The following is a 24,908-nucleotide window of genomic DNA, read 5'->3' on the forward strand; positions in this document are numbered from 1 at the left end:
CATTACTCTTGTAAAAATATTATGCACATATTTACAAAAATTTGAGTTTTATTAATGAATATACAGAAGACAGCAAAGGAGCATGGTGCTAGGCTAGTTAAAATAGTGGGTTATCGTGCCACTCTCCTGTATTTCATCAACAATCCCTTTCCAGCTCTTCTGCATCCCCAAAGAAAAACATTTCACCATGAACTAAACTTCACCCCACAGAAAAAAGGCTGCTTGGATCAATGCATTCTTCATGGCTAACAAATTTATCAGCCCTAAATTCAGGACAGAAGATCTCCCACTCATTTACTCTCATCATCCTGCATTTACAAGGCAGCTTTCTAAGAACACAGAGCAGTGCTTCTGTACACTTGGTTTCTTGAGCATGGACTCTGAAGTGTGACCAAGCTGCTGGTTCTGCTCCAGGATACCTTAATTACTGTAACCAGGAATCTCTTCTCATCCTCTTCGTGCATCGCGCCGCTGATGGAGCCGATGGCCCAGCACAGGGTGTTCAGGTTTTTCCATGACCACTCTGTCCCATTCACTTGATTGTGAAGTTTTTCAGTCATAATTCGTTCTGTGTCTGCATAGTCCAGGTGTGTAAGATAAACTGAAAGACATCAACGTGGAACAGGGCACATTTTAAAGCAGCAATTGGATTGTAACTCTGTGAGCAGCTGAATAAAAATACAGTGAAACTATCAGGCAATTGCAATGCTCCTCTGCTGAACTCGGGACAAAATTGGATAATAATTTAAACACAAATTTGTTGAAACTGTGTTTTAAAGATGGACAGTAAATTTTATTGAGTTTGCCTGCGTGTGATGTTTTGCTGAGATCCCTCAGAACAATGTGGCAAGTGCAAATCAATGAATGTCTCACATACCAGTCAAATCAGCAAAGCTGCCCAGTTAAATTATTACCCAAAGGCATCTGTACTGATGGTCTACAGGGAATATGGGATTGGCTTCCTATGGGGGACATTAAACAGCCTCTTTGCCTCTTTATTTCAGTGTTGCCAAGCCTGCTGGTGCAATAACCCACGGATAACATGGAGCTGATGCTCCTGAACAGGCCCAGGTGGAAGATTCAGGTATCACAACTCAGACACTTGCATCAGCCTCTAATAGGATTAGTGTCTCCAATATACAATTCTAAATCCCAGCAAGTCAAGAGCAATTTAAGGCCAGGTTCAGAAATAGATTTTTACTGGACCACAGAAAACAGCTTCCACCACATTCTCCCTTTTTTTTAAGTGAATCTTACAAGATAATACACTATAAGCAATATGAACCAAATCTGCATTTTCACATAAATAATCCTGTATCTGGAAATACAACCAAGGCTCAGGACATACAGTAACTGTTTTAATACAATAAATCAAATATTTAATACAATAGTACTAGAGTTTTTCACATTCCATGTGAAAATGTGGACAATCAGAATAATTAGAACAATTAACCTCACACTGGCTGCACCTGCACCAAAAGGACAAGGGTGAGAATAAAAAAATCCACATACATTTTGCATCCCCCACAGCTTTCCCACAAACACTCCCAGTGCAAAAATCTGTTATTAAACACTCGGTGTTCCCATTTGCACTTGATAAAAAATATTTAGTGTGTAAGTCTGGTGTCCTAAATATCTGGAAACTCTACTCCCCTCACTCCCTCAAGTGTCAGTTGGGACTCTGACATTTTTTTACTTACCCCAAAACCCCCCTAAACGATGCCTGCAATCCACAGGCACAAATTCCAGCCAGCCCACTTACCCAACGTTTCTCTCATGTTTTTATACAAGTTTATGGAGTCTGTGTCCTTCATGAATTCCCGAACTACCTCCCCTTGATCGTTCTCCACAACCAGGACTTCCTCAGGCTTGGCCATGCGGCTCACCATGAGCAACCGGACCTGGGGGCAGAGAAAAGGGAATCCAGCTCTCACACAAAAGCACTCCCAGCATTCCCAGAGTTTCCACAAGTGTTTACAGAGCACCTTGTAACTGGGTAACAGGCAGTTTCAACCATATAAAGGTTATATATCCAGCTCACACACAAATCCTACAGAGAAATAACAACTAACAAGCCTTTAAGAACGGAGCCTGCTGACTTCTCTCTCTCTCTCCATGAACAAGCTGGGTAGTTAAAAAAACCCAACCTATGAAGTAAATAAACTTTTTAGATTCAAAATGCATATGTCATAGCAGGGGTCTTTTAGAGATCACTTTTCCCAAACACAAAGGTTTTTACTCCAAGTGTAACACTCCAGCCTTTCTGTTAAAAGAAACCGTTTAACACTGATTTATTTTAAAATTAAGTCTTACTTTAAGTATCTTAAAAAAGCTGAAACACCACACTAACTCTTGTTATACAGTGGTGTCACCTTAAGTATTTTCACAATTGCAGCTATTACAGAACTAGAGTTGAAGCAACTACCAACTACCCAAAGAAAGGGGAGTTTTCTCAGGTCGCTCCTTGCACGAGGCAAAAATCTTTACTTCACCAACAGTACCTGGATCTTTCCAGTGCCTTTCCTTAAGCCTGGATTACCTTGGACAAGACAGGCAGGTAAAGCTGCCTCCTTGGAGGAACATCGAAGTGTTGGCTCCCCGAAAGCAGCGGAGAAGCGGACGTTGAGAACGGACTTTCCCTGTAGAGCTCAGCAGCCAAATGGTTCCAGTATTCCAGACAAATCTTGAAAATTTCAGTTTCTTCAACTTCTGATACCAACAGCATGTAATGAAGAGCCTGGAAAAGAGTGTGGTTTAAACAGCCCATTACTGATTATTTATCCACGTTGCTTCAAGCTCAGTGATCCCCAATCCTGATAAAATGCCAAGAGTTTGGAAGAAGAGGTAGCAGCACTGCAATGACATTACTTACAAGTCAGAGTCGTGACTGGTAGAGCAACTCACAAACAAGGAGTTCTGTCAATTATTGTTATTTTCAAAGCATGTACAGATTCTTAGAACTGAAGGAGCCTAAAGACATCCTAAAAAATGTCATCACCAAAGCAGCCTGTTTGGAAATTATCAAACCCGTGGCCTCTGGAGCTTCTGCAGGGCATTGCCAGAGCCTCAAAGCCCTCAACAGCTGGTGACAGGGATTGCTATTCTCAACACTATTACTGCTGCTTTGTTCTGGATCCTTTCACCCTGCAATACTGCTCCTTTGCTTCCCACAGAAGTCATCTGCCAGGACACTTTCAACTTCTTTACAGACAGAACAATGAGAGCAGGCTGAGAGGGGAAAGCCACCGATGCAATTCTGACAAGCTGAGACACCAACCATAGAAATCAGAGCTACACAGACAAACATTTTTTGCTTAAGCTTATTTTTCAGTTCCCTGGTGATAAAAATCTGAAGACATTTTCACAGCTCAGGTACTAGAACAACTTGCAATGTTTTAGAAGATAAAGATCTTATCGAGCATCAAGAGAGGGATTTAAAATTAGAACCATACATTCATTTTACACACATCAATTCCTCTTGGTAATTTCACTTGAAATAACTGATGTGGCTTCCTTCACTAGTCCAATGAGCCTGTGGAACAACTTCAGGAGATCTGCACGAAGTGCAGGAATAAACAGGTCAGAATGACCTGTACCAGGCTCTGTTATACTAGAATGTATCAAGTTAAATCTGCAGCCATTTTAGGCCAGTCTAAGTACTTTGTTAAACCAATATCCTAAACAAGACTCAAGTTGTTGAGAACCAAGCTTTGTAAACACCTGTTTTAAAGAAGAATTTAACACAGTTATGCTGACGAGGAAGGAGGTCAATACCTAAAAATTGCACTTTGATTTGCACACAATTGCAAAGGCCATGCAAGAGCTTCAGGCATTTAGACAGGTCTTTCTAACACAGCAGCAACCTGAGCCTTGAGTTGTGCTCACCTGATTCCCAGTTATTCTGAACACTTACTACCTGCCAATTCAAGAATTATCTGGGAACTGCTGGCAGTTGTTCTTTTAAACTAAAAAAGTGATACCCCTGAGTTCTAAATGAGCTACAGTTTGATACTGGCAACCAAATTTACTATGGGTTAGGGTTGAGTACAATGATTTAAAAATTGCAGTGAGCGTGAAAACACATTTGTATACATTTTTAAGCTGGATAAAGCAAGGAACTCACCTCCATTAGTGTTTCCCTCAGATTTAATCTTTTCTCTATAAGCAGACCATGTTCCTTGAGGAAGGTGCAGAGGAACAAACTGAGATTCTGGATGAAGTTCTGTTCATCATCTTTGCCATTCGAGTAAGCAAGTCGGATATTGGTATTTAAAGGAAGCATCTAATAAAAAAGGATGGAGGTACAATCAAGAATTTCCCTTTTTATACAGAAGAACTATTGTGTATCAGCAAATATTTTGCTCTTTTGGGAAAAAACAAACAACAAAACCTTCTGTTCTTCATGCAGAACCTCCCAGCATTGCAAAGAGAGGAAAAAACTGTCAAAAAACCCCTTTAAGCATCTACTTGTGATGCAAATACTGTGAAGAAAGTTACAGACTCGTGCACCTGAAGAATCTGAACTGCTCAGAGGGGAATCATCAAATTATATAAAATTTCATGTATGTTTTATATGATAGATGTTCCAAAAATTAACTAGCAACTTGCAGAGTGTTGGGTCAGTTTAAGCCTTAAGAAACACATTTTGTTGTGCCTCTCTCCACTTTCTGCACCAGACAGCCCAAGTGCTCAAAATTAATTAGTTAATCAAACCAACATAGCTGCAAATGAGTCACAAAAATACACTCAGCATCTTCTAATCATGCCACAAATACCAGTGAAGAACAATACTTGTCCTGTCAGGAAATCTGATGTAATGGATGTAAAATTGTCAACTGCAGTAGGTTTTACAGAAACTGGTTTTGGGACAAAGAGAGATTTGTAAAAAAAACCATTACCTGTTTTAACTGCATCATGGTCAGTGTAAAAAGTGTTACAAATTGTTCTTCATATTGGCTTACACTGACCCCTGCAATCTCTGTGAGGCACTTCAAAGAGACGTTTCGAAACATGGGAACATTTAAGAACTGTTGAGAAAAGGAAAACAAAGAGCGTCACAGAAGTGTTGCACTCAAAAAAAAATGTAGAAAAGTTAAGAGGAATCTTTTTTTTTTTTTTTTTTTTGCAGAAGTACCTTGTATATTAGTGTGCTGATTAACTTGGTCTCAAATATATATCCCAGAGGAATCCAGTTCAGAAATCGTAGCAAAGTTTCCAAAGTTGCGTGGACTAAGGGAGCATTTTGGGAGTTTTCCTGTAAAGGACCAGCAGTGTTTATGACATTGTGACGCTGTTTGGCAGGAGAGGGGCAGAATTTTTAAAAACATCAGTAAAGAGATATGACTTACCATCACAAACTGACACAGCTGAAATATCTGAGAGAATTCATTGCACATGCTGTAAAAACCAAAATAAATTTAAAAAATTAAGCATTGCCACATCATAAATTGAAATATCTATGCACACAAAACAGGTCCTGAAGACCTATATCTTGCATTCACAAGCCACCTGGTTTTTACCCACTTTCAGGGTAATAATGCATGTTTTGAAGTAGCTTGAAGCCTGTGCCTGCAAATTCTGGCTTAGGGAATACAATCTGTTAGAAGGGGAGGAACCAGTCAACAGATGCTACTTGCAACAAGGTAGAAATCCCTGCCTGTACAATAGTTAGACATCCCTGCTTTAAAGAAAAACCAGCTCTCTGAAATGGAATTAGACACCTGTAGGTGTTCACACAAAGTGAGAGCAACTGAAACAGCAGCAAGCACAAAGTCTGCCCTGTTAGTTAAGCTTAAACATATATACTTGCCTGTCTTTCAAATGCTTAGCTTTTACTTGAGTGATCTGGCCGCTGGAAAAATCAAACACCTCTTCACTCAAGAGCTTAAGGATGACCATGTTGTTCTGACAAAGGCTCTCACTAGTCCTGCTGGCTCCCACAATGTCACTTATAAAGGTTGGCCAGTGCTTGGGCCATTCCTGTTTCAAGATCTGCAAAGCGAAGCAGCCAAAGGTGAGACACGTGCGGCAAAGGCAGGGACTTAACAGCAAAATTCAAAATTTTAGGAACTCCAGCTCACCTGAACAAGGATCATATTCAGTTTGCCAATATACACTTTCTCTTTCTGCAGGAGAGAAGAGACCAGTCAGGTTATGCCCAATACTCCCCTCCCTCGCCCTCCCCTCAGAAGGATTCACTTACTTCTACACACGTTGGGTCAGATGAGGTCTTGATAATTAGGCCAACAACATACTTTTTAATACCTGCAGGAGAGGTAGGAATTTATTTTCAACTAGGCCACATATCACTGGTGTAGTTACAAACATTTCTGATTTCAGACCCTTTGCATTTTTAAAAAGAAACACCTGTCAGGACCACATTTGTACGTGTCAGTGAGCTAAATGAAAAAAAAATCACCTCTACCAATTCTGCAAGAGGATTTTTTGGATGTACAAAATTAGTAAATTCTAGTTCAATGCTTTTTCTTTTTTTTTTTGCTTACACATCGATCATTTGGTTATGTTTCTTCTAAAGGTGTTTTTAAATGATTTTAGAGTTTTCAGCTCCACCACAGAACCAAAAAAACCCACCGTGAAGTTCCACAGCCTGAGGTTTCATTTTGCCACCTAATGCTCATGTCCCTCCTCACCATCAACCTCTCAACTACTGCAGCCACGGAAACAACGGCTTTCCAGGTGACTTTTCATCCCAAAACCACGTGACTCCCAAGGAAAGGAGGATCTGGAGTCATGACCTTGGTGAATATTCCAGCAGTTCCACTCCAACCCAGCTCTGACCCCACGACCCATCTGAGCACAGCGGGGATTAAACCCTTCAAACTGGGGCAAGTGTTTTGTTGCCATAAGGAAGCGACATCCCAGAATAGGTGGATGTTTTGCCATTCAAATCCATGAACCCAAAAATCTGGTTTCAAATCATTTCTCCAGCAAGACAGTCAACTGACTCATGGAGGCAACATGTTGAAGATTCCAGAAAAAACTGTCACTGTAAGAGTGCCTTATGTTGAAGGTATAATCCACTGTGTTAAGTTTTAAAAACTTGTCTAAGACTTCAGCAAATTTAGTAATTTTTTTTTTTTTTTTTGCATTTCAGGCCTAAGCAGGAGGATTAAAAGAGACAGTTTAGTAATTGCATTCCCATGAAATCTGGCAAAACCAGATCTAGACTTTGAGGCCTTAGATAGGAACCAGACAGGAGCTGTTCTGCAGGTAGTTCCAATTGCAAATGAAACTATTCATCATCATCAACTGAGATCAATTCACAGTTCTCCAGTTATTAATAAAATAAGGAGCACTGTCAGTGCCCAGGTAAGAGTTATTACCAAGCACTAGTCTGACATCATAGGTCTGTTCTAGTGTTTTAAAGCTAAAAAATAAACACACTTTGCTGAAGCACTACAGCAATTCACAAATGAGATATGAAAGCCACCAAAAATAGGATGGAAATAGGTTTGCAGAGCCAGAAATTAAACTATTATAACTGTCTGCCAAACCACTAAGGGAAACCTACTGTTGCAACTCTTTGCATTTCAAAAAGGAATTAAAAAGTTAATATTGTTCTTAAGAGTTCTGACTGCTAATTTATGTTATTTTCCATCCTGCTGCATCAATGGAATTGTGCTGTTCAGGAACAATTTGAATATTATGCTACCACTGATCTGGCCTTGAGACCAGCAGACACAAACAGCTGCTCTGCTCCACAGCTTGTCCATCGAGACAATAAAAATAAAAGTAAAAATGGTCCCCACAGCTCAAAAGACAACCTAGAAAGTTTTCTCCTTTTTACACTGCAGGCTGCTGAGGTCTTCCAATGAACAAAGTCATATTTCTAATCCCTTAAAAGCAGCAGCTATCCAATTCTCTAATGCTCTTTTTGGCTTAAATGTAATTTTCTTTTTTTTTTTTTTACCTCAAGTGGTTCCTGCTCCACATTTAATAACTCATTTCTTTATGATCCCATAGGAAAGATAATCCTCAGCAGAACAAATACATGTCAGCTTTGTGTTCCGACAAAAATCAACACGCAGGCTCATTACCATTTTTCAGCAGGACACATCCAAAAAAAAACTGCTCCAGGGTAGAGGTCCATGGGATGTGCCTGAAAGTGTTTTGGGAACTTCAAGGGAAGTGCTATTTTAGGGAGGCAGGCACAGCACATGCACCAGCCACACAACCACTGCCTAGAAGGTCTCCTTCCATCACAAGCAGCTGAACAAGTTTGAAGGTGGCAAGAACACAACTGCCAAGTTCAGACCCTTCCCTGAGCCAAACAGGAAGAGACAGAGACATTCCTGGAAAACAGACCTTCCAATAAAACAATAAAACACAACACACCAGCCACAGTACCCAGGGCACGCTTAATGTTCTTCAAGGACCAGCTGATGTTACAACTGCACTGAACTCACAACAACCTGCAAGCAAAGGGAGCAGATCCCGTTTCCCATTCCAAAACTTTCAGTGCAACAGAACTGGCAATTCTACCACCTGCTCAAGTTCAAGGGCTAAACTGAGAAAAAACCAGAGTTACCAAGAATGTTCAGTAGTTAAAACCTTTCTTTAACCAACTTTGATGTCTCAGCTAAGCTGGCAGGGAAGTGCCCAGGTGAGGAACACCTTTATCAGCAGATCATCCAAATATGTCCCAATTAGCAGAAGGGCTGCACATGGTCACTGTCACCCCATTTGCTAATAAGTGAAGCACAAGAAGTACTTGAGTACAAAGTACAAAAAAAAAAAAAAAAAAAAAAGGAGGACAGAGCAAGGCCATGAACTCAAGGCCTTACAGAACATTCCTGGATGTACATTAAACACTGTAGTCCTTCTGTGAAAGTTCCTTGTCTCCAGAGAGGCAAACATGCACTAAAACTGAAAACTTCCCAGAGGGAAAGTTGTTTTCCCAGGTGAGCTGTGCAATGGTTTGAGCTGAGCTGGGACAGTGAGGAACATCAGGATATCCAACATCAGCAATTTCTGGGGTCTAAACTTGAGAAATATCCTACAGTTTAACCTTTGGATGTGCTCTGAGAAGCAATAACATCTCATGTACCCTCTGCACCCTGAGCACAGGAGTTCCTGCCCTGCCCAAACACAGCAGGTAACCATGAACTCACACACAACCTTTTCTGTGGAGCACAAACATTTCACAAGTGTTGAAAATTCCTCTGGCTGATGCTGCAGATATGAGTTCACGCTAATTTTCATGCTCATTTACTAAAATTAATAAATTCTCTGCTTATGTTGAAGAACAATAGGCATAAATGAAGCAGGTGGGCAACGTAACTCAGCGTTATTTTGTGAACAAAATTAGAATTTCAAATGCTGAAGCCAAGTTGTCCCCTCTGGGGATGTTTGTATGCATTCACACTTACACTAAGTTGTTTAAATAGTCCCAAAACGTGGTTAAAATACCATCTTATTTTTAGTCTTTAACAGTGCTTTCCCGTGTTGTCCCAAAAATCATCTTTGCCCCTTAGTGGTGAACCAAATCAAGCCATAATCTCTTTGCTTTAAAACAGCAAAGTCATGAAAACTCTGGAAAAGAGTCTGCCTTCCCACACAGACACAGAAGTGCCATGTAGTTCATTCCCCCTTCATTACACAGAGAATTAAAAATCATCTCTTCATGAAGCCAGGCCAGAAATTTCCATTAAAATATCCAATCACTCCACAGAAAAACCTCTTCTACAGCAGCTTCCACTACATCAAAAAGCTTTACTCTCAACTCCAGGGCCTTCCTGGGAGACACTGAACTGCCTCTCTCTGAACACTTCTCATTTTGAAATGAATAAAAAAAAAAAAAAAAGCAAGTGAGAAGTTGTACAAGTAATTTGGGTTTCATAATGAAGAAGTGCTTATCCACTGCAACTCCAAACACTCCAGACAAGCTCTCTCTCTGTTTGCAGGAACAGAATTTCATTTCACAATGCAGGATTAATGAAATGTATCACTGAACTGAGGACCAGGATTCTTTTATTCCCAGGCAGGTTTTCACACTGTCACAAAATCCTTTTGAGACCACAGCACTTTAATAAATGCCATCCTCTGTGAGTATTATGCAACAATTGACTCCAAAGGATATCAGAGTTTAAAGCAATTTCATATCACCTCAATAAAGTGAGAACTTTGGCAGTGATGGTACAATACCCTGGAAACAAGCCAAGTTCAGCACTGTTTGGGATGTTCTGGAATATGTCACTCCCTGAGCGAGGACTGAATGAAAACCACATGACATCATTTGTGTACATGTGAGAGCCATTCCAAGCACTCCCTGGAGGACTAAATAAATCACAAAATCAAGTCTAACCCATCACTCTGGTCTTGTCTCAAGGCTGAGCATGCAGGCCAGGCATCTGATCTCACTGAATTTTACCCCTTAAACTCCACTTTTGTCTACAAAACCTATTGGTTCAAACTGCCAACTCCAAAAGCAAACAAACAAACAAAAAAAATAAATCAAGAACAAAAAGCAGAGTAATCACATCAGTATTTTAGAATTGTAAACTGATTGTTTTGCCAAGTTCCTGCTTTATAATTATGGAAAGATACAAATGAACTTTTACAATTCTCAAACAACGACACCTGAGGAACAGAACAACTTTTCACTGAAGTTTAAAAAGGTGGTAGGGCCAGAAAAGCTCAAGACCAAGAGGTGTTTTAAAATAGAAGCAAACTGCAGAACTGAGCTTCAAGCCTAAAGAACACATCTGAAGAAAGCATTCTCCTACTTGCACTTGGAATTCCAGGCTGGAAGCTGAAACCTCCCAGCACTCAGACAGAAGCAGCAATAAACCTCTGGCTAAATTCAAGTCATTCTGACGGTACAGCTGAGAAAAACCAAAAAAAAAAATCTAAAAATAAAAGTTACAGTTCAGGCTCTGTAATTAACAACATTGTTTTATTTCCCCCAACAAGTTTCAGGGAAGTTGTTTCGAAAACTTTTTCATTCACTGACGCTTTAATTCAGTTCTGCTCAACTTCAACTCCTAAAGACCACAAAGGGGAAACAGCATTTTTCTCATAAATGCCTTTACTTTCATCCCAACCAAGAGGAAGATTTGTCAGGTGCATTTACTACACAAATCAAACAGACACGTAGAAGACATCTTTTATAAATTAAGATACGAGGTAAAACTTAACAGATTTGAACCCTGCATGATTTCCTTTGTCACTGAGCATTCCTCTGTCAGACTGAGTTTCAGTTTCCTGCACACACATTTCATTAGTTACACTTCAAACGGGAAAATCCTGTCAACCAAAGAACAACTGGAGTCAAGGGAACCTCAATTTACAATCTGCCAGGTAATCAAACCACCTGAATGAGCTCTGCAGCAGTTCTTTTGTACCAGTCAGTACCATCAGCCAAAAATAAAATAAAAAAAAAAAAAAAAAAAAAAATCAAAAAACCACCACCACAGACCAGATTAAACTGGATTAGAGATGGAACAGATTCTGCCTCCCACATCACTGAGGCCAGGATGGCTCAAATGCCACAGCACACGAAATAACATTTGGTTCTTCTTCTGCTGAGGTACAAGAGAAACCACAAGAGTAAAACCCAGCTGACCCAGTTCCCCTAAAACAGGAGGAAGGATTTTTCCCCTCTCTGGAGGTATGGAAGTCAGGAAAAGTTAAGAATAAAATACCCCAAGCTGATTGCACAGCTACAGACAGTAACTTTATTTTGCATTGTAATCTATCAATCTCTAGTCATGGTAGCTCTTGACCTCGTCCACCACCACTTCTCAGCTATTCTATGCCCTGAGTGTCTCTAAGACTTAAAATTACTGGATTACATCCTGGATCTGGCACTTGTTCAGTTCCAAACTAGCAAGTAAGAACATCTCCCTGTCAATTATTCTACCACAACTCCTTCCTTTCTTCCTGCTCTGCTCTCCCAGCAAAAAACTTGGGAGGAGAACAACTTCCAAATGCTGAAACTATAAGTGCTCAGAGTCAGGAGTGCAACCAGATACTACTAAGTTGAGACACTCCAATTATTAAAAGCACACAGAAGAGTTAACTTTAGTTAACTAAGGTGTTGTTTTAGTGTCTCAAAAGGGCACAGTAGAGTCTGGGCCTCAGCTGAAGCTGTTCCCTAAAAACCTTCCAGTCAAACAGCAGAATGAATGGAAACTCCACTTTCACTTTTGCTTTCCAAGAGAGCTACACTTTATCTGTGGGATGGGGGGATAGGTGAGCACCAAGCACAAAAATGTGGAAGTCTCTCTCTACACGTATTTTCATCACCATTTACTCTTCTGTTTTAAATAATATAGTTCAGGACCTAAGCACTGGCAGCAAAAATTTAATAAAAGCTCACAGCAGAACACAAGAGATTTGGAGTAACTGTAGTGAGTTCCAAAAGCAGCCTTTAATAAAAAGCCAAGTATAGAATGGTGACAACATTCAGTACCAAGAATTTAAAGCGGTTTTGAAGTCCAAGTTCCGATGACTTGGCACAAAACCACTTGAATAAGCACCAATCCTGTACCACTGAGGCACCTCCATTTACTACAGCCAACAGCTAAAAGCCAGCACACACTGCAACCTATGAGGGAGGTAAAAAAACCCCCATAAACTAAACAGTATTTATTTTAAGACTTTCAGATTCCTTGCAGTGATGGGAGGATGCAGGTTAACTACCCTACACTGCACCAGTTACAGCAATCTATACATAACCTGTTTATATACACTCACATGCATTAAAACCAACTTTGGAGAATCACACTGCCTAGAATGAGTGACCATTAATAGGTAAAACTGTGCATTTCCTTAGTGTTTCTATTTTAAAATAACTCAAAAAGGTTACACAAGGCTCCCAGGTGGAGCCCAGAGTCTACCAGGACATGACAGAACCCTGCTGGGGCTGCACACACAGCCCAGAGAGGCTGAAGGAAACCTCCTGTGCCAAGAACAGAAAAATCAAAGCCTCTACCTCCAAACCAGCAGCTCACCACAGATGTTTCAAAACCATCAGTCACACCTTTTTCCCCAAATTTAAAGAACTTCAGGTGCTCACCACCCCACTGAGACCACGATCACAAAATGGAAAGATGTGGTTTCATCATCCAGGAAAGCTCAGGTAATCTCACAACAGGACAAAAAGTCACTAAAATTGTATTTGAAGCTGAAAACTACTTACACAGGGACTGACAGTCTGAATCTCAGTTAATACCAAAGTTATGAGGAGAAGAAAAATCCCTCCCTACCTTCGCACTGGTTCCTTGGAAGAATCTTCCATCTTGTTTTTATCACATTTTCCAAGATTTGCAGCCCATAATACTGAAATTGGAGAAGAACAAAATGTGAGTACATTACTGTAGGACTAACCAGCTTTCAGGACTCTCATTCAACCAGACATTCACACTTAACATCTAAGGCTTCAAGATTATTAAGCTAACGATTTTATTAAAAATATATGTCTATTCACCCATTTACTGAGGTTTCATGCATTGTATTTTCTTGGTTTATTCTTGGCTATACTATGTCCTGCTGTTTGATCATGCTCACACCAGGAGGGGGGAAAAACCAATAATGACAAGCCCTCTGGCAGACAATTTTGGATATCTGGAGAAGCAGCAGCCAAATATGAATTTGCATCATAAATGACTGCTCCTATGTCTGAGTATTAACACAACCAGGCTCCTAAAATATTTAGCAGCTTGGATGGTGTCTCAAGCTTCCTATTGTTCCTCTAAGAGCTGGAAAAAAAAGAAATCTTGTCTTAGCATCACATGTCCTGACACTGGCACTTCCTAAAGAAAAGTATTTCCCACACTTCACTGGTGTGTTACTTTAGGAACAGCAAGACAACCCACAGGTTTATTTTATTTCAATACCCACCCCAATATGGCAGCTATTTTCTACTATTTAAAGATGAACTTTTGTGCTCAGTCAAAGAACAATTTAAAGAAATGTGAATAAGCTCTTGGAAATCATTTTACCTTTCAGGAATTCCTTCCTATGGAACCCGTTATGTTTGCCCAGAAATCAGTAAAAAGGTCATTTCCCTCTGCCCATTTGTCCCTACTGCCAACTCACAGTAACAGGGAAAGGAGTTTGTGATGATATCAAAGAACTTTAATTAGTAAAACCCCATTAGCATGAATGGACAGGAGAGAAAAGGGGACGAGGAGTTTCCCCTTCACTTTATCTGCAGTGGATTAGGAAGAAAAAAAAAAAAAAAAAAAAAAAAACACCCCAAAAAAACACATCACATCAAATGCCTGAAAGGTAAACTCGAGTTTTCACAGTTCAAAGTTTGGCTGAGAATAAGAGTTCCTCTTTAAAATGGTTAGTTGTTACACAAAGTAGGATCAGTAGCATTTCCACCAAAGGGATCATGGAAACTTGGGTTTCGTTACAAAAAACACAATGTAGACTGTCCCAACCTACATTGCATTAAAATGGCATTTTTGCTGTTCTCATCTTGACATAACCTACAGCCCTTTGCTTCTCTGCCTGACCCCACTTCCCAGGAGATTCCACGTGCACATCCCTGCATCTGTAAAATATTCTGTCACCTTCCAAATCTTGGGCACCAAGAAAAAAAAATAAAACATGGATTACAGAAAGTTGGCAGGGTAATTTTTTTCCTCCACGGCCAGCAGCAAAAGTTTATCAGCTAGATTTGAACCTGTAAATTGACTTATCTGACAGAAAAGCTAAATGAAGTCATGGGAATTTTCATGAAAAAAGCATTGTTAAGCTAAATGCTTCCCAGGAAGTGATTTCAGCCCCTGCTGTAAATTTTTAGGCACATCTGCAACTGATCCAGGCTCACAATACAAAATATACTTACAAAAGCCCCTAACAGTGTTGACAGGATGATTATTTACATCAGACAGTGCTAACTTTCCTGAGGCAGATCTGAACCCTAGTTAAATGTCTATATTCTATAGGTACACATTAATATTTCTTTCAGGTGACAGCTAACCAAAAATGTTAATTTTGCTTTCAAACTTCTTTCCATAAGTGAGCTTATTTATCTTAATAACCAGCTTATTATTAGCTTAATAACCATTAACCAGAATGGCAAGTCTAGTTTAACTCTATAGAAGCACTAGGTGACCAAAGTTAAATGAAAAGCCTGAGGACAAACTAAGGACAGACCTCATCTTTAAGTCTTTTTTTTTTTTTTCCCCTAGCTGGTATTTCCTCGAGTCAAGAAAAGGACAGACACCTCCAGCAATTTGCCACACCTATCCCTCATTATCTGCTCAAATATCTCATTTAGATTCATGGACCTTAAACCCTGAACCAGGTTCATGCTGTCGAGGTTTCTACTCCTTCTCTACACGTGTGACTTCAGCTCTGCCCTCTTCAGTGTCCTGTTCACCTCTTCCTCAGTCCTAAAAAATACTCATTTTTCCTTGTACTCACATATAAAACTGAACAGGAGCAGGAATAAATAAACCTTTGCATACAACTTTCACCTGCACATCCTTCTTGCCATACCATGTTGGAAGGGCTTCTTCGTTCTGTCTGAACATCCTGAAAAGTTTTTTTTTTTTACTTTGTTTTTAAACTTCATTTGACTTGGTGGTTCTAATTTTTTCTATTTCCCTGACAATTAAGATACACCAAGCCCAAAAAAGTCACTGACACCAATTCCAAAACTTCATCAGCCTGCCTGAACATCCTGCAAGGGGCCTTTGGGGTTTTTTACTTAGTTTTTAAGCTACATTTGACTGGATGGTTCTAATTTTTTTATACTTCCCTGATAATTAAGAGACATTAAACCCCCCAAAATCACTGACACCAATTCCACGGTTCTGCCATCTGACCTATCAGGTTTTTCATCAAGTGCTGCAACAGCACAACTTTCACCTGCACATCCTTCTTCCCATACCATTGGAAGGGTTTCATCAACCTGCCTGAACAACCTGCAAGGTTTTTTTAGTTTGTTTTTAAGCTTCATTTGATTTGATGGGTCTGATTTCTTGTATCTCCCTGACAATTAAGACACATCAAGCCCAAAAAAGTCACTGACACCAATTCCAAAATTTCATCAGCCTGCCTGAACATCCTGCAAGGGGCCTTTGGGGTTTTTTACTTGGTTTTTAAGCTACATTTGACTGGATGGTTCTAATTTTTTTTATACTTCCTCGATAATTAGAGACACTAAACCCCCCAAAAATCACTGACACGAATTCCACAGTGCTGGCATTTGAACTATCAGATTTTTAATCAACTATTTCAACAGTACAACCTTCACCTGCACATCCTTCTTCCCATACCATTGGAAGGGTTTCATCAACCTGCAAGGTTTATTACTTTGTTTTTAAGCTTCATTTGATTTGATAGGTCTAATTATTTCTATTCCCCTGACAGTGAAGACACACAAGCCCCCCCCAAAAAGTCGCTGACACCTATTTTACAAAGTTCTGCCACTTGAACTACGGGATTTTTAATCAACTGATTAAAAACAGGTTAAGACAATTTTATCAACAATACTTTGCTCTTGCTTTGCTTATTCCTAACTCTCTAATTCACTGCCCAGTTATGAAGATGAGGGACAGGTAACAGCAAAAACTCCAAAAAAAACCCAACAAACAAACCAAAAAGGCACGAAAAAACGATCCCTATGGTAGAAATTTCTCTGGCACCCTTATTACTTATTTTTATGCACCGAATCCCTTTCCCTCCCACCTCCCAAGAACCAAAAAAAAAAAACCAAACAAAAAAAAAAAAAAAAAAAAAAAAAAACAATTGATGAACAGAATTCAGTTAAAGGGAATCAAAAGGGTAGACCTTGTGGAGGCCTGCCGTCAAAGCCTAGCTGTGTCAAGTTGCACAGGAAGACACCCCTTTTCTTCCTATTACAAGCAATCAACATAATGGAACATTATGATTAATATCAGGTAGTGTTAACAGCTTTAATTAAAGAAAAAAATTATGATTGCATAAAAGCCAAATGTCAGAGTGCATAAATTTAGGCACCAAATCATTTGCAAATTTTAGGTAAATGGAAGAATTCTTTACCTGTTGCTTTTCTTTCTGTTCCTCTAATCATCTCATTTTTCACAAGACAAATTTTGAGTTTTTAAAAATACTGTCGATAAATCAACTTAAACATTAGTAATGTCTGTCAGTATAAAAAGCAAAGTTTACCAGGCAAGCAAACAGGCAAACACTGTTACTTAAAGGTGCTTAAAGGTGTTACTTTGAGGAAGTTCTTTAAACTGTTTTCCCTTCAACTTCAGAGAGCAAGGAAAAAAAAAAAAAAATGGAACTGCTTCATGAATATCACAGGACTTCAGAAACCATCCAACCACGACTTTTTTCTGTTTGAACACAGTGTGTATCCAGCAGAAAAACATGCATGTCAGTTATCTGAGATAATAATCCAACTTAAGACAGTGAAAACACATTTTGATCGACTTTTCGGTTCAAGCTTAAGAAGTCTTAAGGCAAAGCATTTAAAATTGTAGGAAAAGCCCTGACTGGTGCCCCTTTTAGTCTCTACCACAATGGCTGAGTTTCACACAGCAGCACAAAGCACATGTGTTCTGCACAGCAGCAAAGACTGATCTCACACTACAGAGTTTGGGGTGTTTAACTTTCACTGACTGCTCAAAATCTTAAAGGTTTCTATATTTTAACACTCCCAGGGACAAATTTTCTCCTCAGTTACGTGCATGTGGCTTTTAATTGTGATCTCAAACAGCCAAGCACTTCCCCAAGGACAAAATGTGGCTCCAGGAGAATTATGACTCAGATGTCCACAGGCACACACCAATCTTTGGAACTGGCATAATGCTTTTAGGTGCCTTGAGAAAAATCTTGGGATTCCAATTTAGCTCATCCTCAAAAAAAAAAAAAAAATAAAGAGGGGAGGGGGGAACTCTTGTCAATGTAAAAGGAGGGCTAAATACTTTTGTCCATTTACAATTCTTGTTTAAAGCCAACTTTGAGAACAAGGCAATTAAAAAAAAAATGTGGTTCGAATCAAGAAAGCCTACGGCTAGAAATGAGATACCTTCCTCAAAGTTTATGAATGGAAGAAAGAGGAAAACTGAATAAATAAAAGTTGATTTGCTTACTTTGGTGTTCATGTTCTGAGAGAACTCCAAAATTGTATCAACTCTTGTCCACGCATCGGGATGTTCTTTTAAGTGCGTCAACACTTCCTGTGCCATTCTTTGCTAAAAGCAAATTTGATTAAAAAAAAAAAAAAGGTGTTAGCATGAGATTATTTAAGAAATTACATACTCTCAGTGAAGACATTAACATGGAGCACTTCTTTAAATCCTTTATCCAAGAGTTAGGCAGAGCTCAACCAGCAGAAACAAGTCCCTTAAGCCTCCTTGTGTGCCAGTTGAAGTTTATAACCAACCAAACTCCAAAAGCCACTGATGCAAGACAGGAATTACTTTTATTCTTCCATGCTCAATGAATCCAGACCAGCAGTGAGAACATCACACATTACAGGGAAAATATACTAGGGACTGACGTTTTCTCCCCTCTCACAAAGTCATCTTGATAAAACTTCATTCAAGGGCACCCAAACTTTCTAGTTCCAGTGGAAACACCCCTATAAAGTGCCAGCTTTAAGGAGTGCTGCATCATGCTGCAAAGCTGTTGATGTAGGAATTAAGAGGTTTTATTTTGAAGAATGCAGGAGAAGAGCATTAGAGGTCTCCAATCCCTGCTGCTGAGGAATCCTTGGTGCATCTGACAGCTCACAAAACAGGAATAACACTGACTGGGGGGGAGGAAGGGAGCTGGTCATGCTAATGGTCTGCTCTTCCTTGGGACTGACATTATCAATTATTGTACAAGGTGCTGTGGTCTCAGGAACTTGCAAAACCTCATCTGAAGCAATTGGAACAGCTGGATTCATCTCAGCCACACTTTGCAAAAGCCTGGATGTCCATAAGCATTTTTTAGGGAGCCAAAATGCTGTTTACTGTTTCCAGAAGTGCAGTGTACTGACAAATCTCACTGTAAATTATAGCCCCTACAAGCATCAGACACTGCCTTACCAAGCAAAGGAACATTTTACATCACAACTAACAGAAATTAGTTCATCCTTTCACTGCACTGCAGAGCCAATTCAACAGAATTACAAAGCAGTTAAAGCTTTGCTCTAGGATTAACTTCAGCTGCTAGAACTTACTACAGCCATGCAGGTTTTCTAGTCTGCTCCAAGAAGACACTTGAGCTAATCATCAACTGGTATAAGAAAACAGTATTTTCAGTAAGACAGAAACCCAATCAAGACCCAAAATCTAGATATGTACAATGGGATTTACAAATTAAAACTGGAAGCCACAACAGCAAAGAGCAAAAATATCTAAAATATCTGAACAATCCTGGCATCCCTACGTGGTATAAATGAGCCCAGTGGTGCAATTCCCAGTCTGACACTGACTTTGACAAGCAGGGAAGTCCCTGCAGATTTGACATGGACAAGTACCACACAAATATTCTGTTGGAGACCACAAGCAGAGGAGCCATGTTGTTACAGTATGGTATCAGAGTAAAAAAAAAAAAATAATAAATCAGCACTTTCGATACAGTTTAAAGAGGGAAGGAATAGCTGCATTACTTCCAGGTTCAATCTGAAAGTGTGTTTTCATATTGGCCTCCTTTCTGCTTCTAATACTGGTGACATGTCACAGGATCATATTTCAACACCAACAAACTGCAGACACTCCATGTCCCTCTCCCAAACACTGGAAAGTTCACTCTCATATCCTCTAACCCCTCCCCTTTCTGGACACCAACTCCTGCAGTTTCTGAGCAGTATAAATTTAACAGTCATGCTCAGTCAAGAACAAAGTCTCAGTGGTGTTGTTGGTACCAAAAAGAAATCAGCCAATAATCCTTCTGGCCATGTGAAGATCTAACAGCTCACTGGAATTAAAGAGTCTGGGATGAGAGCAGGTAACCACCTATGAGTTGTCTGAAATCTCCTTAGTCATGTGTTGCACTAGGGTGGGGACACATTCATTCTTTTCAGCAAGTATACCCAAAAAAGCTAAGAAGAGAAAAATATTTCAAGGTTTAGGAGAGAAAATAGCTTCTTTCTTGCCTAATACAGATGAGCAGATAACAGTTTTGCAAGCAGAGATAAGATTTAAGCAGGAGGAGGAGACAGGTGAATCTGAAAGCAAGTTCAGCACAGGCCATCCAGGTTGCATTTTAAACCTGTTTTACCCCAACATTACCCTAATCTAGCCCAGGCAAACCATTGCTAATGTCCCAATTTTAATATTTAGTTTCCTCAACTTCTGTCTTTCCCTGTCACCTTTTCTGATTTGAGCTCTTAGACTGCACAGAGAACCATCTTTTCCTGCAGGAACCTTTGAACTCCCTGGAAGAGGTAAAAGCTCAGACTGACTGGAATGTCTCCACCTTTGGAAACGTACTGAAACAGCTAAACAAGTTTTCATTGAGGTGACACATGCTAGTACATGTATTTAAAATAAGTTTACATCATAATTCACTTTTGCCAGTCAGGCACCACCTCCTGAATTTTTCCTTCTTATAGCAATAATTTTCTAAACACTGGAGACCATATCCAGCTTTTTTAAGTGAAGCAACTTCTCCCAATGCCAGAACAATGGCAATTTGATCATTGTCTTCAGTGTTAATCTTTTATTTTCCTTATAAGCCTTCCCAACTTTTTTAAACCAAGCAACGCTCTAAACATCAGTTGTTTTGTAAGGCAGTAAACAAATACATCACAAAACAAGTGCTCACAAGTCCATACTTTTAAGGCAAAAAATACTAGCTCAGAAAATTGCAGTTTTCTGCCATTTGAGCATTAAAAAAAAAAACTACAGCAAGTGCCTATTTGAATTTAGGACACTCAAAATGAAAATATTTCAAATCACAGCGAGGTACTTCAAAACCTGTAGGAATTCACATTAATAAGCCTTAGAAAAGCTTTTTTTTCCCCCTAAACAGATACACAAAGCAAGTATATTGCTGTTTATTCTAACAGCTGGAAGGAATAGAAAAGCATCAGCTACTTTGTCTCATTTAATTCACTTCTTATTGTTGTGCAAGACTATCTTAGTAAGAGATGCCTGACACAAACTCCTGATTTGTTGAGCATGAACAATTAAAATCTGCCAGAGGAGGAACTGTGCCAACAACCTCGTAGCAATACTTGCTTTCAACATTTAAGTCTCACTTGCAAAACAGTTCAAGAAATAGATAAAAGCAACACAAGATTCACTTTCAAGGTAATATGTGCAAAGACACAAATGCACACAGTCCCTACATTTCAACTTAATAAGTCACAATCTGCACAAAGTCCAAATAGTGCAAGAACTACCTGTGCAAACAGCAATGGGCAAAAAAAAGACCAGACACAAGAGAGAAACAAACTCTTCTCTTAAAAGTGTGTGACATGCTTCTTTGTAAACACAGAGTAATAACACCACTAAGATTTTTCTGTTAAATACAATTTTTCAGCGAAGCCAACGTTGAATTTATGGCTTCACGATCCTGTCCATGATAACAAGTCACAGGTAATTCAGACCTTCCTGAAGAACTAAGTCAGAAAAAGGTGAGCTGCAAAGCAGAAGTGAACTTGCCACCACCTCTCAACAGCAGAAGGCAAGCTAGAAATGAACACACCCCCCAAACATTTCTCTAAGTGTCATTTCACAATAGGAATTCAGTGACATGCCAGCCATCAGCACAGTAAATTCACTGATATGACTGATTTTTATCTGGTTTTTTAACTGATTTGTTATAAGATTAAACATGGTCAATAAGAGCAGGTTCCAAGCCCACCTTACCTGTGCACCTTCTCCATGGTACAAGCAGTTCACCACATTGTCCAAGAGATTGATATCCAGTTTCTGGTTAAAATCCAGCAGCTGACGAGCTGCATGGTCTGCTAACATTGTCATAATTGCTGGCATAGATTACTGCAAAATAAATTTGAAAAAAAAATAAGGATCAATCAGTAAGAAATTATTCTCAGGTGCAGCTGCAAAGCAAGTGCTTCAACTCAGCTCATCTCACTGAAGTGAGATGCTGATGTTTGCAGTAGCAGGTAGCACTGAATCCAACCCTGCTTTGATTGGGGGAACACACCAGGATAAACTGCCTTTTTTTTTTCCCCAAACAATTCATACATTACTGCCCCAACTCATCTCTCAGGGCTTTCAACAGGTAAAACACTTAACAAGAGTCAATGGGCTGCATTATCAGCACCCTGGAAGTTATTTCAAAGCAAGTATCAAGCCCTACTAGTCCTGAAATACATGCCAACCAGTAAGTTTGCTGGTAGGAACCCCTTGGATCATTACAACCAAACCCCACGCTGGCCATCTCAGCCCAATATCGAGTTCCCAAGGCCAACAGGCACATTCAGAGGAGGCCTAAAAGCTTTTAAACCTTTGGGTCTGCAGCTGAAACGTGATCTACACACGCAGCAAGAAATGAGCCAGAGGGCATTTTTCAAATACTTGAGAGGGAGGGAAAAAACCCACCTTGCAAGTTAACTACATACAAGTAAAAAATGACCACTGAAACCAAGTAGGACACTTTGAGAACACAAAGCAAAGGGAGTGTTAAATCAGCAGGTTACTCTTTACCACATGAGACCACTTCCAACCCAAATGGAATTCTACTGGAGGCTTCAGGTCCCCTCAAACCAGGGACACACTCATTAACTCTTTGTCCTAGATAGAGCAGCCTCAATATTATGCAAAAGGGAGTCAGGTGGGGTGTGCATGTAAGATGCTTTACCAGCCAGAGACTGGTACAAGATAAAGATAATTGTGAAAAGAAGAAAAATTAGCCAGAAGCCATAAAATTTTGTATGGTAAATTATACTCTACCGTTTTCACACACACACCCCATGCTGGAGACACCTAATCAAGTTTACTGCCCTTTTCTCACAGTGACTGTTAAGACATAATCCCACCCTCCACCTCTACAGCAGCTCTGTGCCACTCACCCCCTTTTTCAGAGCTCTGCAAAGGTACAAATTCCACATAAAACTGCTCTTTCAAACAGCCAGAAGTCTGGACAACTGCGGGATCAATGAAGAAGTTTCACTAGAGCCACGTGCATACTCAGAGAGATACAACCTGAAACTCTTCCAGAAACACACCCCACACACCCAGTCAACCCCTTCTTCAGGGTAACCCAAAGTCAGATTTGCTCTCACTAAAGAACTCCATGTGTAAGGAAGAATTTGGTTTATGCTTTATGTATTTAAGCCATGCTCAAAAGTAAAGAGCAAGACAAACCTGTGCCTCAACCCCTGTAATTACTAATTAATTAAGTGAAAGTCCTACAGTATCATTCAGACAAGGAAAATCTTTTGTTTAGAAATGCATTACTTGCAAGTAGTCTCAAGCAATTTCTTTTACTTCTATATATAAAAATAGCTTCAAACCCAAATATTTTCATTGGATTTACAAGTTAAAAAGTCAGTATTACTACATTAATTTCGAGGGCTCCATTTCAACATCAGCCAGTCTTTTTACATCTCCCTGGAAAACCAGAAGGAAATGAACATCAAGCAAAACCAAAATAAATTAAAATTAATTAACACTCCCTCCCCCCAACTCCTAAAGTTTTCGAAATCGCAACGTTTAAGTTTGGAAACAAGAAACGGAACGGCAGGGAAGGCCGAGCTCATTGTTGATGTCATTCCTTTGAGTCAGGAGGACACTTGGAAATGTCACCTGGCAGAGGAGAGGGCACTGAGCAGCAGCACAGGCAGGAAAGCGCCCCCGTGGATGGGATCAGAGCAGTCAATGCTCCCTCAGCCACGAGGCTCCAGGCACGCCCCTTTTTGTCCACATCTGGCCTCCAGGGCTCCAGCGGGAGCCGGGAAAGCGCTTTTCCAAACTACGCTAAATGTCCTCAGGTAGGAACCATTCATTGCAGGTCTGAGCCTCTCCCGGTGGTTTTCACGCAGCCCCAAGAGGGCAAAGGAGGAGCCGCGTGAGCCAGGAGAAGTCATTTCACCACACGGGAGCAGAAAGGAAATGTTTTGAATAGGGGCCCTTCGCCACTCCCAGCATTATCTTCGAAATGACCTACACCTCCCCGGCAGCTGGAACACAGAAATGGCGGCTTTGTGGGCAACACCGACTGCACCCGACTCCTCACACTGTACCCACATGGAGCTCATAATCTCTGATTTACTCTACTCCTACACTTCTCCCTCCCCCATCACGCCCGAACTCCGGAACGGGTTTAAACCTTGGATCCAAGAACCACCGCTGATCAATTCTTAATTGCCAATAAAGGGGGGAAACAGAAACAAAACAGGAAAAGTTGGGGGGAAAAAAAAGAAGAAAAAAAAAAAAGAAAAAAATCTGAACTACAACCTACAACATGGCAAGAATGTGACATCTACCGAAGGTCAAAAGAACTGCATTTACAGCACTGTTTACACAGTTATCCCAACTCTCGATGACCCTGGACCTTTAACACAACAGTTTGCTTGTTGTGCTAGACCCGATTCATTTCGGCAGCACAGCAATAAGAGCAGGCATTTAATAGGAAGAAATGCTGAGTATTCACCACGAATCCTAGAGCACCCTCAACCCAGCTATTTAAAGCTCGCTGGGGGCAGCGATTAAAAAAAAAAACCACGCCGTGAGAGTCGCTGTGCCCCATTCCCAAGCACGCCATGCAAGCGAACTGCCCTCCTCTTCCAAGGAATCAGCCGCATCACTCGCCAATCCCACCCAGGAGGGGTGAGCGGCTCCCAAACGCATCACACACTTCACACGCCAGCGACGGCAGCGAAAGCTCCTCTCCCCCTCTCGCCGCTTCGCACGTGAAGCGGGAGGACGAGCCGGATTAAATCACATCTGCCCCACACATCGGAGCGCTCCTTTCGGGCTGGAAATAACTCCCACCCACCCAGCGCGGCGGCCCTTCCCCGGCTGCCGCCG

At 40.4% G+C, this 24,908-nt stretch overlaps 1 protein-coding gene across 3 annotated transcripts in view; it reads right to left on the reverse strand.

Annotated features, from left to right (window-relative positions):
- The window catches only part of XPO1 (exportin 1), a 33,920-nt gene that overhangs the window by 8,250 nt on the left and 762 nt on the right, over nucleotides 1-24,908 (reverse strand). Inside the window, exons 1-14 of one of the 3 annotated variants that reach the window (XM_032682357.1) lie at nucleotides 24,877-24,902; nucleotides 21,780-21,911; nucleotides 18,066-18,167; nucleotides 13,230-13,302; nucleotides 6,203-6,264; nucleotides 6,081-6,125; nucleotides 5,810-5,991; nucleotides 5,349-5,397; nucleotides 5,135-5,254; nucleotides 4,899-5,027; nucleotides 4,124-4,282; nucleotides 2,540-2,737; nucleotides 1,763-1,901; nucleotides 420-601 (exon numbers count right to left, since the gene is read on the reverse strand). In XM_032682357.1, the coding sequence (XP_032538248.1) occupies nucleotides 420-601; nucleotides 1,763-1,901; nucleotides 2,540-2,737; nucleotides 4,124-4,282; nucleotides 4,899-5,027; nucleotides 5,135-5,254; nucleotides 5,349-5,397; nucleotides 5,810-5,991; nucleotides 6,081-6,125; nucleotides 6,203-6,264; nucleotides 13,230-13,302; nucleotides 18,066-18,167; nucleotides 21,780-21,905 (1,566 nt within the window). In that variant the 5' untranslated portion in view covers nucleotides 21,906-21,911; nucleotides 24,877-24,902. Of the gene's footprint in view, nucleotides 1-419; nucleotides 602-1,762; nucleotides 1,902-2,539; nucleotides 2,738-4,123; nucleotides 4,283-4,898; nucleotides 5,028-5,134; nucleotides 5,255-5,348; nucleotides 5,398-5,809; nucleotides 5,992-6,080; nucleotides 6,126-6,202; nucleotides 6,265-13,229; nucleotides 13,303-18,065; nucleotides 18,168-21,779; nucleotides 21,912-22,948; nucleotides 23,101-24,876; nucleotides 24,903-24,908 lie in introns of those variants that run through there. The other 2 variants (XM_032682356.1, XM_032682355.1) reach the window with 2 other exon arrangements.

The sequence above is a fragment of the Chiroxiphia lanceolata genome, chromosome 3, assembly GCF_009829145.1.
Source record: "Chiroxiphia lanceolata isolate bChiLan1 chromosome 3, bChiLan1.pri, whole genome shotgun sequence".
Taxonomy (NCBI): Eukaryota; Metazoa; Chordata; class Aves; order Passeriformes; family Pipridae; genus Chiroxiphia; species Chiroxiphia lanceolata.